At 41.5% G+C, this 15,602-nt stretch overlaps 2 protein-coding genes across 3 annotated transcripts in view; one reads left to right on the forward strand and one right to left on the reverse strand.

The window, feature by feature from the left end:
• kiaa0586 (KIAA0586 ortholog) overlaps positions 1–8,913 on the reverse strand; it is a 146,686-nt gene extending 137,773 nt beyond the window's left edge. For both annotated transcript variants that reach the window (XM_036954656.1, XM_036954655.1), the window contains exons 1-8: positions 7,947–8,913; positions 7,766–7,824; positions 7,592–7,655; positions 6,607–6,676; positions 6,292–6,454; positions 5,910–6,119; positions 5,411–5,597; positions 2,893–3,075 (exon numbers count right to left, since the gene is read on the reverse strand). In XM_036954656.1, the coding sequence (XP_036810551.1) occupies positions 2,893–3,075; positions 5,411–5,597; positions 5,910–6,119; positions 6,292–6,454; positions 6,607–6,676; positions 7,592–7,655; positions 7,766–7,824; positions 7,947–8,277 (1,267 nt within the window). In that variant the 5' untranslated portion in view covers positions 8,278–8,913. The remainder of the gene's footprint in view (positions 1–2,892; positions 3,076–5,410; positions 5,598–5,909; positions 6,120–6,291; positions 6,455–6,606; positions 6,677–7,591; positions 7,656–7,765; positions 7,825–7,946) is intronic.
• A 47-nt stretch (positions 8,914–8,960) lies between these two features.
• Positions 8,961–15,413, forward strand: timm9 (translocase of inner mitochondrial membrane 9 homolog). Its single transcript, XM_021573950.2, has 4 exons — positions 8,961–9,217; positions 9,632–9,693; positions 13,565–13,660; positions 14,887–15,413. The coding sequence occupies exons 2-4, from the start codon at positions 9,655–9,657 to the stop codon at positions 15,016–15,018; spliced, it is 267 nt and encodes an 88-aa protein (XP_021429625.1). The 5' UTR covers positions 8,961–9,217; positions 9,632–9,654; the 3' UTR covers positions 15,019–15,413.
• The last annotated feature ends 189 nt before the right edge of the window (positions 15,414–15,602 follow it).

Here is a 15,602-nt window from a genome sequence, read left to right on the forward strand (position 1 = left end):
GTTTATATTTTTGTTCAGTATATATTTATGCGGTGCGACCCTTTTCCCTCAAGAGTACCACCATGTTCCGCCTACACTGTTCAAATGTGGTCTTAGTCAATGGTGCTTTGTATGGATGTAATTCACATCTCCAGTGATCAGGAGGAGGCTGCATTCCAAGACTTGTGGCTGGGGAGACCAAGCAGGGCCCAGCGGCCATTGTAATAATTCAAAGTAGTCTTGGTGCTCGGCCAACAGAGCCAAACACAGGGAGATTAAGTACGATTATCACAAAACCAAGACGGAGACGCGACGGACCGCCAAAACATGAGCTGTATGTATGGTATGTATTTATCATTGTATCACACAACCTGTCCAAACAATATGTTCAGAAGTCAGCCGTAGGTCTACTTGTAATGAATGCTTAATATTGACAGACAATAATTCCAAAACACACAGTGCAGTCTGGCTCGTTGTACAAAGCGCAGGTTTTCAATTCAGTGGGTAACATTTGAGATATATTCTGGAATGCAGATACTGACAGTACAACAAGTATTGACCTAACTGCAGTATTGTGTAGAAAATGACCAAATGGAAATGTGTTGAGTTGGCATCGACATAAAATTATTAATGACATTCTTGTAAATAACGAGACCTTGTCAAACAGAGGAGTACAGAAGGCATCTGGTTATTTGTTGAATGAACCGAGGTTGAAAGTAACAGTTGTTTTCCTATTCCATCTAGGCCTGTCCCCGAGGGAAAAAAATATTGGTCGACCAAGAGTCGTCTGTTCTTTCTACCAATCGATTGGTTTAAAACGTTCAAACATGTATTTTTCCATATATAGACACATCCTATGTGTTTTAATCAAATCAACTACATGCACTGAGCTTGTCTGATGCTTTAAGCAAACGGTTTGATGAAATAATTAAGACACACAAACGGACTAAAGCGTCCGACCAACAATTGATTTGATTGTTCCTTGCTGCGCTGTGTAAAAAAAAAAAAAAAAAGAGGAAAAAAAAGACAGGGAGTGACTGGCTAGCTCCCGTTGTCTCGCTCTCCTCACTGCTCTAGCGACCGACCACAGAACATCAACAATGTGTATCGCGCTGTCCGTGTTGCTGAAGCCGCAACCTAACACAGCCATGTCTGACTGAAACGTTGTTACCAAAATCCCTCATTTGTTTAGGAAAAACTTTCCCTCTTCCCTCAACCCGTGCTCTCTTTACGACACATGTAAGCATCGCATGCACGTGACCAATAGGGCCTGACCTATAGCCTATCATAATCACATCAATAAATTGGTTATAACAAACGCTGAACACCATAACGTGGGACAGCAAAATGGAAAGACAACAAAACAAAGACAAATATTTTTTGTTTACGCCTACTATTCAATGGCCGCGTTGTTATTTTTAAACTAAAATGCTCGATTGCATTTGAAATCATGAATAACTCGTATGCTGTTTGATGACATGAACAAATACATTTTTGATACAGCAGCCTAGATAAGTATTAAAATATAGGCTTAAGTAAACAGGATGTGCTCTTAGGCCTACAGCTCTACGCCTATTCATGATAATGACATGACTTATTATTATAATGACGATCATAATAACAATAAGGAGACCAAGGAAAGAAATTGGGTTATTATCATTATTATAAACATAATTTTTCGGACAAGTTGGAACAGTGTAAACACTAAATAAATGATAAATAATGCCAGAGGCTGGTCTAACGAAAACATAAAGCCTTTATTACAGCATAGCAAAGATTAAAAACAGACAATTTTGTGAAATTATTTATCTGACACGTGGGTTTCATGAGGCTTGCCGTTTACGGAATCAGTAGGCTATTAAACAAACACTCAAACAGGCAACAGAAGCAGGATCTGTTTTATTTCTGTAGAGAGATATATATATATATATATATATATGGATGATTTATAAAGCCAGGCACATTTATCAGTTAGGCTGTTGATTATTAACTAAGTTTTGGTTTCCTCTCTACTCACTTTTCTTAGACAATAAGGCACGGGTTGTTTTCTAGTCTCCTCATTCTGCTGCTGACTCCGCCGCATTGTTCTCAACACCAATATGCTGGTTAACTTTGCTATTATGCACATAGCAACATGGTCTAGGAAAAGGCGCCAATTCAACAACGCACTGATGCGTTTCAGAACCGTGGACAGCGACCACTATCCAACACGGGAGAAAGCGCATTTGTTATAAAATAGTATAATTTGTATTAGTATTGCACCATTGTTCTTACATAATATAACCATATACAATTTCAGTAGCACATGTCTTAGAGTGATGGACTGTGCCATCCCCACAGCTTCCACAATGGATCAGTCCACTCAGACAGGCGCCAATCAGACAGTTGTCTTGTACACCATGATTTTAAAAGTTATAAAATGTGCTGCTGCTCGACTAAAGAAACCTTGGACGACCATCAGCCAAAATATCATACAAACAATCGACAAATGGGTGAGCCCTAATTACATCTCATCAAGGGGTGACAAAGAGAACTAGCCATCACAGAAATCAACAAAGACAGGAAAAAACACAGTGACATTAAAGCCTATGATCATACCCTGTTTCCAGAGTTTTGGAATAAACACTGCCTTTTTCAAATCTCCTGCAGAAAGAAGCCTGTGCTTCCTAAAGAGCCAGAAGGTTGGAGTGACGCTACTGCCCCCAAGAGGTGGAAATATAAAGGACTTGCATTAGACAGGAAATCCATAGAAACCCATGGGTACATCCAAAATGGCATCATATTCCCTATATAGCGCACTACTTTTGACCTGGACCCATAAGGCTCAGCTCAAAAGAAGTGCACTATATGGGGAATTGGGTGCCATTTCAGACAGCCTATGACTTAACAGATGCAGAGACACTGATGACTAACCTTGCTGTGCTGTGCGAGGTGTTTTCTGTGTCCTGTAGCTGTGCTGCTGTGTAGCGCTCTGTGTGTTCCGGACGTTGGTGGTGTTCCAGCGCGTAGGCTTTGGGATGACCCTGCGAGGAGCTGGGGTCTCCAGAGGGCTCTTACCCTCTCCTCCCCTCTGCTGGCTAGATGGGTCTGGAGATGCTTCAGAAGAAGAGGAGATACAAAGCAGATGACATACAGTACCAGACAAAAGTTTGGACACACCTACTCATTCAAGGGTTTTTCTTTATGTATACTATTTTCTACATTGTAGAATAATAGTGAAGACATCAAAACTATGAAATAGCACATATGGAATCATGTACTAACCACAAAAAAAAAGTGTTAAACAGATCAAAATATATTTTAGATTCTTCAAAGTAGCCACCCTTTGCCTTGATGACAGTTTTGCATACTCATGGCATTCTCTCAACCAGCTTCATGAGGTAGTCACCTGGAATGCATTTCAATTAACAGGTGTGCCTTCTTAAAAGTACATTTGAGCCAATCAGTTGTGTTGTGATTTTTATTTATTTATTTATTTCACCTTTATTTAACCAGGTAGGCAAGTTGAGAACAAGTTCTCATGTACAATTGCGACCTGTCCAAGATAAAGCAAAGCAGTTCAACAGATGCAACGACACAGAGTTACACATGGAGTAAAACAAACATACAGTCAATAATACAGTATAAACAAGTCTTTATACGATGTGAGCAAATGAGGTGAGAAGGGAGGTAAAGGCAAAAAAGGCCATGGTGGCAAAGTAAATACAATATAGCAAGTAAAACACTGGAATGGTAGATTTGCAATGGAAGAATGTGCAAAGTAGAAATAAAAATAATGGGGTGCAAAGGAGCAAAATAAATAAATTAAATACAGTAGGGAAAGAGGTAGCTGTTTGGGCTAAATTATAGGTGGGCTATGTACAGGTGCAGTAATCTGTGAGCTGCTCTGACAGTTGGTGCTTAAAGCTAGTGAGGGAGATAAGTGTTTCCAGTTTCAGAGATTTTTGTAGTTCGTTCCAGTCATTGGCAGCAGAGAACTGGAAGGAGAGGCGGCCAAAGAAAGAATTGGTTTTGGGGGTGACTAGAGAGATATACCTGCTGGAGCGTGTGCTACAGGTGGGAGATGCTATGGTGACCAGCGAGCTGAGATAAGGGGGGACTTTACCTAGCAGGGTCTTGTAGATGACATGGAGCCAGTGGGTTTGGCGACGAGTATGAAGCGAGGGCCAGCCAACGAGAGCGTACAGGTCGCAATGGTGGGTAGTATATGGGGCTTTGGTGACAAAACGGATTGCACTGTGATAGACTGCATCCAATTTGTTGAGTAGGGTATTGGAGGCTATTTTGTAAATGACATCGCCAAAGTCGAGGATTGGTAGGATGGTCAGTGATAAAGTAGGGGAGGTATACAGAAGATAGCCCTATTTGGTAAAAGACCAAGTCCATATTATAGCAAGCTCAAATAAGCAAAGAGAAACAAAAGTCCATCATTACTTTAAGACACGAAGGCCAGTCAAAGCAAACATGTCAAGAACTTTGAAAGTTTCTTCAAGTGCAGTCGCAAAAACCATCAAGGGTGATGATGAAACTGTCTCTCATGAGGACCGCCACAGGAAAGACCCAGAGTTACCTCTTCTGCAGAGGATAAGCTCATTAGAGTTACCAGCCTAGGAAGTTGCAGCCCAAATCAATGCTTGAGTAACACACATCTCAACATCAACTGTTCAGAGAAGACTGTGTGAATCAGGCCTTCGTGGTCAAATTGGTGCAAAGAAATCACTACTAAGGGACATCAAAAGAAAAAGAAACATGCTTGGGCCAAGAAACACAAGCAATGGACATTAGACCGGTGGAAATCTGTCCTTTGGACTGATGAGTACAAATTTGAGGTTTTTGTTTCCAACTGCCGCATCTTTGTGAGATGCAGAGTAGGTAAAAGCATGTGGTTCCCACCGTGAGGCATGGAGGAGGTGGTGTGATGGTGTGGGGATGCTTTGGTGATGACACTGTCAGTGATTTATTTTGATTTGCTTAACACTGTTTTGGTTATGACATGCTTCCATTTTTGCAAAAGAAAATTACATTCACTGCTCGACTGAGAGACCAAACAGATAATTAGTCACACTATTATTGCACACAGAGTGAGTCCATGCAACGTATGAAGAAAATGTTTCCTCCTAAATGTATTTAGGCTTGCCATAAAAAAAGGGGTAGAACATTTATTGAACTCAAGACATTTAAAACTTTTAATTTTCCATTAATTTGTTACAATTTCGAAAAACATACATCCACTTTTATGTTATGGGGTATTGTGTGTAGGGCAGTGACAAAAAAATAATCTACATTTAATACATTTTCAATTCAGGCTACAACACAACAAAATGTGGGAAGAAAAGTAAAGGGGTGTGAATACTTTCTGATGACAAATCTCAATGCCATTCTCATCATTTGTTTCAATGAGGCAACTGACTCAGGAAACGAAGCACCCTACCTGTGGCTGGAACAGCAGGGGAAGAGTCTGCAGCATCAAGGTGGGTAATATGAACGTGACCGGGAAGGTCCTGAGGAAGCCGAGGGTCTGGATGTACAGAGGCAGCAGGGCCAGTGTTCAGCATGGAGGGTGAGGGCACAGGGGCGTGGCCAGTCACTACACTCAGAGCAGAGCCCAGGAGACGGTTCTGAGAGGATGAGAGGGCATGGATGAAGTGGTCAGAACTATTATTGAATGACTAAAAGTAAAAAGAGTTGAGTATAGCGGTGATGAAACATGCAATAGAAAAATAAGAAAACCGAACACCACACTACTTGAAACACTACAGACATACTCTGACTCTGGGACTGTATAAAGATGTGTACAACTTTAGGGGTCCACATAAATATACTCTTACATAACTTCATGCAACGATTAGAATGACAGCAACTTATTGAGGAAAATATTACTATCTGGAGCACTCAAGTGAAGGCTCAGTGCTCCTCCTTCCCTACAGTACCTGCAGCTCCATCTGTTGGCTCTGGATCCACTCCAGGTGCTGTAGTCTCTGCTGGGTCACGGTATTGAGCTGCTCCTCCAGCTGGGTCACCCTCTCTGATGCTCTGTCCTCTCTGGCCTCCTGAGCCCTGCCTGGGTACCTGTCTGACTCCAGCAGCCTCTGTAGCCCCCCCCACACCTGGGAAACACATGCCTCCATGTCACTCTGAGCCTGGAAAAAGAAAGAAAGACAGAAACAAACCATTAGGCACCCACATTCAGTCCACTAAGCATTTTAGGTAGACTTTGGGGGGTTTGGACTTACAAAAGCTTTCTCAGATGGCATCATAATCTCAGAAGGACATAGAAAAAAATAACACATAACTGCTCTGCTACAACAATACCTTGATGAGTGGTGCTGTGGCAGCAGCTGTGACCATGGCTGCAGTGGAGGCAGCTCCCGTATCCCCTGAGAGGCCAGAAACAGGCTGGGGCTCCTGACTCGATGGTGGCCGCTGGTCCAGTAACTGCACCTTCACCTCTCGCCTCAAGGGGGCAGTCTGGGACCTGAGAAAAACAGTATCGAATGGAGTCCTCATAACTAACACCTAAAGATTTGGGATGTACAATTGTGTTGCAATGTAGACAAACATTACAAACACAAATACATCTGGCATGTAAAAAGTGAGAATCATCCCACAGCTTTGTGCCATGCTTACCTCTGTCTTAGAGCTGCCAAGATTGCCCCTTTGCCACCAGCAGCATATCGGGATATTAGCAGATCATGGTCTAAGGGACAATCCAAGAGTGGGGTTAGGATACAAAATGGCATAGGGTGAACTCGCAAAGTATTGGGACAGTGACAATATTGTTCGTGTTTACCTCTGTAGTCCAGCACTTTGAATTTGAAATGATACAATTACTATGAGGTGCAGACTGTCAGCTTTAATTTGAGGGTATTTTCATCCATATTAGGTGAAACGTTTAGAAATTACAGCACTTTTTATACATTGTTCCCCCATTTTAGGGGACCAAAAGTATTGGGGAAAATGTATTAAAGTAATCAATAGTTTAGTATTTAAGTCCCATATTCCTAGCACATAATTATTACATCAAGCTTGTGACTCTACAAACTTGTTGGATGCATTTGCTTTTATTTTGTGCCCAATAGAAATTAATGGTATTTTGAGTTATGTTTTATTGTAAACAAGAATATAACATAATAGAATGTGGATGCTACCATGATTACAGATAATCCTGAATAATGATGAGTGTGAAAGTTAGAAGCACAAATATCATAGCCCCAAGACTAGCTAACCTCTCACTATTACAATAACAGGCATATTAGCATATATGATATTAATATCTCTGTAACTTTCGCACTCATCATTATTCATGATTCATTCTGGGTTATTGGTAATCATAGTAGCATCCACATTAATGTAGAATTGTTTAGAAACATATTCTATTCTTATTTTGAATAAAAGTATCTCCAAATACAAATATCTCCAAATACAATCACAGTCTGCACTTTAACCTCACAGTCATTGTATCATTTCAAATCCAAAGTGCTGGAGTACAGGGCCAAAACAACAAAATCACTGACCCAATACTTTTGGAGCTCACTGTATATGAAGTAGCCAGTAGATAATCAATGACAGCATGCTGTCCAGTACATCACAGGTTTAGCCCAAGGACACTTACCTTTGTCCTCACTGCCCTTAGGTTGAACAGAGGTCAGTGTTTCTTTTCCATCTATACTAGGAACCTGAAATTGGAAATGAAATGACACCAGTTTAAAATGTATTATATTAGTATGGGTGACATACTTGTGAGGCACACACTTCTCAGAAAAGAACAAGCTAGAAGACATCTTACTTGGGACTCGTTTTGCGGGACTCTTTTTATCGGACTCTTTTTGTGTGCTTTCGTTCCCTCTGGAAAAGACAACATGGGAAGAGCAAAATGTTGGTCAGACTGAAATCAATGGCATATACAACTGCAATACAATATAACAGTTTCGCTGGCCTTATAACAAGTGTGGGTTTACTAAGCCTACCAGAGGGTGAAACTGATGGCAGGTTTGCTTGCAGGGCAGGAGGCACATGCCTGTGCTCTTGTTTCCTTGCTTGTCTTTGCTTTTCGATCTTTGGTGGCTCGTCAAGAAGAGAGCACTTCTTCACTGTTATCTTTACATTGTCTGTTTTATTAGATACGGTGGACAACGACCCCAAATCCCTCTGCCCTTCATTGCTCCGCTCAGGAAAGTGAATCTTTGTTGCACGAATCAAGACGTCTCCAGCATCAGAACTTGAAGTGGATTCGTCAAGGTTAATATTCCTTGCAAAGTTCAGAAGTTCATTTGATCGGCTCAGAAGAGCATGAGCCATATCTAATCGACTCTGACGCTCAGTTGATTATCTAGTAGCGAGCACTGCAGCAGAGTAGAGTATGATAGCTAGTATGCTCAACACCAGACCCGATCAGGCGTTACACATAACATAGTTGTTACTAACCGTGGGAGTTGATATAGATAAATAAACAACCACTGTCGTCATTTTCCTTAGGAAGACGAACATTCAAATATCCCGCTTCACGCTTGTTTAATGACGACTTTATGCTAACAGTAGCTAGCTACTAACGTTAGCTGGCTAACACCTCTAAACAGTTGAAAGCACAACGCGACAAAACTCAGTAGGAAGTAGCTAGCTAGACCTATGTAATTTTGAACAAACTGAATTCGTTGCAACCCGAGGTCAGAATCGAACGATACATAATAGCTTCACAACTGCTAGCTAACGATGGAAAATATGAAAACACAGCAACTGTTGCTGACAACAATAACTTCCGGTCAACGACCAATCCTCTCTCCGCGATAAATATCGCCATCATCTGCTGGGCATGATAGGGACTCCATGGATGAGGAAACATTAATCAAAAGAGAACATATATTAATCAAATATTAAATAATTTAAAGTATTTGGTTGACCATTATTTATATTAGATAAAAGGTGCGCTAGCGAACAACAGGATAATGAGGTACTGAATATTTTAATTACCTCGTGTTACACCGGAGTGTTTATGTAGTGACACAAAATTCATCTTAATTTGACATTTCGGTTATTATTTTCGACAATTTACTTTTCGATTTTGAGTTCCATACATATCCCCACGAACGTATACAATATTTAATACTATCATAGAAATATTTGTTTGTTTTAAAAACTATTTTTAATTTCCAATATCTGGCCTTTCAAGCCTCTCAAAACTGTTGGTGCCGCAGCCACTGCAGTCCCTTTTTCACAACGTCACATGTCCTTCGGAATCTGGGTGGGTGAATGACTTTTTTGCTGTGTTAAAGAAAATGTGATTTATTATGCATTTTGTGCACACAACTTGATATCAAAATGTATGTAATGTCTTCAAATGCTTCACTTGACCTTCAGAACTGCGCTATATATTTAGCCTGTTAGGGACCTTTTAACGTTAGCTGTCCACTAAGCTAGCTAGCTAACTAACACAAGGCTTAAACTATGTAGTAGCTAGCTATGGAATGGTCAGTTATGAATTCATGGTTAGGTGTCATATATAGCTAATCAACTAATACTCTGTAGCTATCTTGGTAATTCAGTACTCCCTATTCCTAGCTAGTTATAACTAGTGAACGGACATCATAGCTACATAACAATGGATAGGGCTGTCATTCAATCGATTACATTCATGGGTGTAACTTTAATCCAACAGAAATATCGTCCATTTGAACCACCATGTCTATCCAGGTGACAGAAGCGGACCAGGTTAAACAGGTATGTAAATTGAGGATACTCGCACCCCAGTGGAGACTGGTGACTTGAAAAATTGAGGAGGATGGGAGACTCACGGTATGTTTCAAAGTCATCAAAGACGAATTATTTTAACCTAAAGCATTTAATAAACACATGTATAGTACAGTATTATGGGGAAGGGGGATGAGAGGGCTACTTAAACAGTGTTGGGAAGTGATCACAGCAGTGATTGAATGAGGGTATGAGGCATGAGTTGAGGTGTTCAGAGGCTTGACCAGTGCAGGACAGGATTTTACTGGGAAGACAAAAAACAATAACAAGACACTACACAGTTAGACAAGAGCTAAGAATGAGTTAGTCCAAGCAAGGAGTAAAATCGTTGATGTGTAATAATGTGATTGTGTATGTGATTGACTACATACAGTAATGAGAGAAAAGTGATCTGGGTACTCGCAGTGCTTGGAAGGGAAACATTCAACGTGCCAGTGGATGAGAGGGCACATGAGACGCTGTGGCTTCTGTTCATGTCAGGAGAAACAATGGTAGTGGAGTAGTCATCACCTCTTAATCAGGGAACAGGAGGGGAGTTAGCTGTAAATACAAATAGCAGATACATTCCGTTACAGCTGCGCCATTGTAGGTTTGGATGATGAGTTTCTCTATGAAGTTAAACTCTGACATCTCAAAATTCATCAAGTCAAACACAGACTGTGCATCCTGCCCACTTGACACATCAAAGTATCCCAAGAAATGTTCCTGAATAAAGCCCTGATCATCCACATACCTGACGATAACTGACAACTGCAAGCAGACTGGTGGCACCATAGGTCCCAGAGCGGTGGGGCAATTTTACCCCCTGGGGCCCGGAGTTTTTCCTTATATAGTAACCTAACTAGGAAAACTCTGGACCCTATAAGGTGTGACTGATTAATCCGTTGTAAAAAGGTTGTATATGGGCTATTAAGGGACCCGTTTTTCATATTCAAATCACATGGCTTTAACTCCTGAAAAAAAAACTCCTGGCCCTTGGGGGGGATGAAAACCCTCTCAAACTGCAGCTACCTTGTATTTGTTCATATAAATTATATTTCGACTAGATTTGGAGGGGGATTTCCTCTACCCAGACACATAGACAATAGAACTCACAGGGCTGAGCTTGCTTTATGCATGTTTGCATCATGCAGGCTTATGCAACTGTAGGCCTTGTACATTTTTTTTAATGACTCGCATCTGCCATCACTATTATGTTGATTGATTCATTCCAGTTAATAATTTTGGATTAAAAACGTATAGGCAGCCTAGCCAGCCAAATTTGGAATATAATCCAAATTTGATCACATTCACATTTTCTCCTGACACAAATGGACTATAAATACATAATGTTACCAGCTAGTTTACCCTGGCCAGATGGACAGGGCACATAGGCTGTATGTAGCAGCTCTTATTAGGAGCCTACAGTTGATCAGATGGAAAAAATAGTATTGTTTTCATGTCAGATTGGGTGTAGCCTAGGCTGCTGCAACATTTGTCATTTGTTTTTGTGCTGCGTCAACCTCTCTAATCTAACTTTTAATGGATGATGTGATGGAAGCTATCAAATCATTCGGAATTGTTTTCGACATCCCAGAAAAGCATGTTAAGCATCGTAACGTGCAATTACAGGCGGCTTGATGATAGGCTCCCTGTTAACCAGCTATACATTTGATACCAGTTGGTATTGAGTGCCCTCACCTTTTCATCAGTCATGAAACTGATCTCAGGCAGAGGTCGACCCTCGCTTTTTAATTTGCACCTTATCCATGTATCCCAGAGAATGAAACGGGTTCTTCAACAAAAAGTCCACAACGTTTTCGGCAGCATTGACCATTCTACCGTTCGGGCGGAGAAAACTGCACACTCGCGCTGGTAGCTAGCTAGCTACTGAAGTTAGTGCAATTTATTTACATTTACCTTAATAACTGGACACACAAAATTAAGTTCTAAACCCAAGAAGAAAATTATAATATACCTCCTCCATCTCCTGTAATTTAAAAAACTCATTTGAATTGAATAATGTCCCAAAAATGCTCAACTGTCACTCTTCACTCTTAATCTCTATCCAACAATGTCACCAAACTTCACAACACAGAACCCCTATAATGCTCTGTGGCACAATCCCAATTCAACACACAAGGTTCATTCTCTGACCATACATCTATGATTGGATGGACAACATGTCAGTTCATACTGCAAAAGCTTTGATTGGTTGGAGGACGTCCTCCGGAAGTGGTCAAAAGTAACAGTCAGTATCTGTTGTAGCCACCAGCTGCATTAAGTACTGCCGTGCATCTCCTCCTCATGGACTGCACCAGATTTGCCCGTTCTTGCTGTGAGATGTTACCCCACTCTTCCACCAAGTGTACCTATGATGCACCTGCAAGTTTTTCAGACATTTCTGGGGAGAATGACCCTAGCCCTCACCCTCCGATCCAACAGGTCCCAGACGTGCTCAATGGGATTGAGATCTGGGCTCTTCGCTGGCCATGGCAGAACACTGACATTTCTGTCTTGCAGGAAACCACGCACAGAACGAGCAGTATGGCTGGTGGCATTGTCATGCTGGAGGGTCATGTCAGGATGAGCCTGAAGAAAGGGTACCACATGAGGGAGGAGGATGTCTCCCCTTTAACGCACAGTGTTGAGATCGCCTGCAAAGAGAACAAGCTCAGTCCGATGATGCTGTGACACACTGCCCCAGACCATGACGGACCCTCCACCTCCAAATCGATCCTGTTCCAGAGTACAGGTCTCGGTGTAACGCTCATTCCTTCGACAATAAACGCAAATGTGAAGAGCACTTTTTGCCAGTCCTGTCTGGTCTAGCGACAGTGGGTTTTTGACTATAGCAACGTTGTTTCCGGTGATGTCTGGTGAGGACCTGCCTTACAACAGGCATACAAGCCCTCAGTCCAGCCTCTCTCAGCCTATTGCGGACAGTCTGAGCACTGATGGAGGGTTTGCGCATTCCTGGTGTAACTCGGGCAGTTGTTGTTGCCATCCTGTACCTGTACCACAGGTGAGATGTTCGGATGTACCGATATTGTGCAGGTGTTGTTACACGTGGTCTGCCACTGCAAGGACGATCAGCTGTCCGTCCTGTCTCCCTGTAGCACTGTCTTAGGAGTTTCACAGTACGGACATTTCAATTTATTGCCCTGGCCACATCTGCAGTCTTAATGCCTCCTTGCAGCATGCCCAAGGCACGTTCACGCAGATGAGCAGGTACCCTGGGTATTTTTCTTTTGGTGTTTTTCAGAGTCAGTAGAAAGGCCTCTTTAGTGTCCTAAGTTTCATAACTGGGACCTTAATAAAGCTGTTAGTGTCTTAACGACCATTCCACAGGTGCATGTTCATTAATTGTTTATGGTTCATTGAACAAGCTTGGGGAACCGTGTTTAAACCCTTTACAATGAAGATCTGTGAAGTTATTTGGATTGTTACAAATTATCTTTGAAAGAGAGGGTCCTGAAAAAGGGACGTTTATGTCTATGGAAGGGGGTAAGGCCGACCGGCCTCCTAGGTTTTGTATTGAAGCCAAGGCTACTTCTACCACATATCTACAACACACAATCCATGTGTACGTGTGTGTCAGTGGAGGCTGCTTAGGGGAGGACGGCACATAATAATGGCTGGAACAGAGCGGATGGCATTAAACACATGAAAACCATGTATTTGATGTATTTGATACCATTCCACTAATTCCGCTCCAGTCCCATTCTCCCCAATTAAGGTGCCACCAACCTCCTGTGGTGTGCGTGTATAATGATTATGTTATCGTGTGTGTCTCTCTTTTCACATTCCCCTCTGTTCCATAAGGTGTGTTTTTATCTGTTTAATATGTATGTGTTCACAGTTTAAAGAATTTCTTGGCACCTACAACAAACTCACAGAGAACTGCTTCATGGACTGTGTGAAGGATTTTACCACAAGAGAAGTCAAGTCAGAGGAGGTAGGTTGATTTCCTGCATGTCTTCAAGACTCAGGTGATGTTCCTCCGCTCACACGTTGCTGATGCATGTCAGATCTTATAACGCCTGGATAGGTATTTTATGTATGAGCTAACCACATTAGTCGCGTTCCCCTGCTCAGACGTTGCATGCATCAACCAATGGTTGCATACCATATCATCGACTGTGCTGTCAGACACCAGATTGCTATAACAATATCGTTTGGTTAGCTGATACGCCTGGATAGGTATCTTACATAAGGTCTAGCTCGCATGTTTCAGCAACGTCCATATGTATAGGGCAATTCCACGGTAGCAGAATGTATGTCAAACAAAACCAATGATTGCAAAGTTAAACAAACCATAGAACTCTATGCACAATGACTACTTTTTAAAACAATTTCCAAAGAAAATTGTACAAAAACACATTTACTATAAAATAGAATGGTAACAGAATGATGTTTGTGCTGTTACCAAACTTTCTGGATCATGTCCCAAGCTGATTTTTGAATGGCATTCAAAATTATATCTTAAATTATATCAGCTTTTCATGATTGTCTTCTTTTTGTAAACCATCATAGAAGGCATTGGGTAGAAGTAAATTAATCCACCAAAAAATAATATTTTACATGTCTTAAATTATCACGATATCTTGAAGGCCATTCAAACATGATCCAGGAAGTAGGTGGGGCTTTCATACTGTATCTGGTACCTAATTTGAATATCCTGGATCTACATTTACTATGTTACTTCTAGTCTATGAGACCAGGCTGCAATGTCATTCAACTTTGTAGCAGATGTCTCTTTCCATTCATCAAATTGCACTGTATGTAGTATTGTGGAATTATTTTGGAGTGGACGAACATGTGCAGGTAGCAGACTGCACAGTCGATGACTTGGCACACAACAATTGGTTGATGCATGCAAGATCTGAGCAGGGGAACACGACCTCATACTTATTACTGAGTAGGCCATATTTCCAAATACTGTCCCGTCATTCGAGGCTCTGTAGTAGGTAATCTCATCCATCAGAAGGTTCTCTCTAGCAATCGAGCCTGGGGACAATGTTAAGTAATGGGTCAAATAGGACACAATGTGGCATCATTGCTTATCAACAAAATGTTGTTCCTGTATGTTGTCAAATTTCACATTGTAGAAGCCTTTGCGGTGGTACAGCAATATTTGGAGAGGTGTGATTATATGTGATTGTGTCATTGTTTCCACCTCAGTCCACCTGCTCGGAGAGCTGCCTTCAGAAGTACCTAAAGATGACCCAACGCATCTCCATGCGCTTCCAGGAGTACCACATCCAGCAGAACGAAGCCCTGGCTCAGAAAGCAGGCTTAATGGGACCACGGTAGACAAATTCTGCCCTTTACACGCCAGGAGTCGCCCATCCAGTCTGGTCCCAACTCAATGTGAATCAGTGGATAGCTAACACCAGCCACAAACTTGTCCTTGTCTACCTCCACTACTTCTTAGGCTGGGGCTGATGACTGCTTGGACACTTTTATCCAGAAAAGCCTGATCATGATGTATGAGATCATGTTGAGTTGCGATCCAGGCAGAACATGAGATAAAAATAAAGTAGCTACTTTTGTTTTTATTATAGTGAAAGTCTGATTGTTGAATAAGGTAATGACAATCCTGGGTATTAGTTTGTATCCTTTATCCTATGATAATGCCCATTTGTTATCTGAAATGTTTCTGCACCATTCATTAAACTAAATTGTACATTGGCATACTGCTAAAATTACCCAATGTCCTGTTGTTTGACCTTGAAATCACTGCCTTCTGTTGGTAATGGATTGTCACTGCAGCCAAGATGGTAATAATGACAACTGTCCTCACTTTAAGGTCATTGGCCTAGAGATGCATAACCAGAGGTTGAAGATTATAAACCGGGTAGTTTGGGTTACACAGCATTTGTGTATCAGACAATATA

This window comes from Oncorhynchus mykiss, chromosome 19 (genome assembly GCF_013265735.2).
Source record: "Oncorhynchus mykiss isolate Arlee chromosome 19, USDA_OmykA_1.1, whole genome shotgun sequence".
Taxonomy (NCBI): domain Eukaryota; kingdom Metazoa; phylum Chordata; class Actinopteri; order Salmoniformes; family Salmonidae; genus Oncorhynchus; species Oncorhynchus mykiss.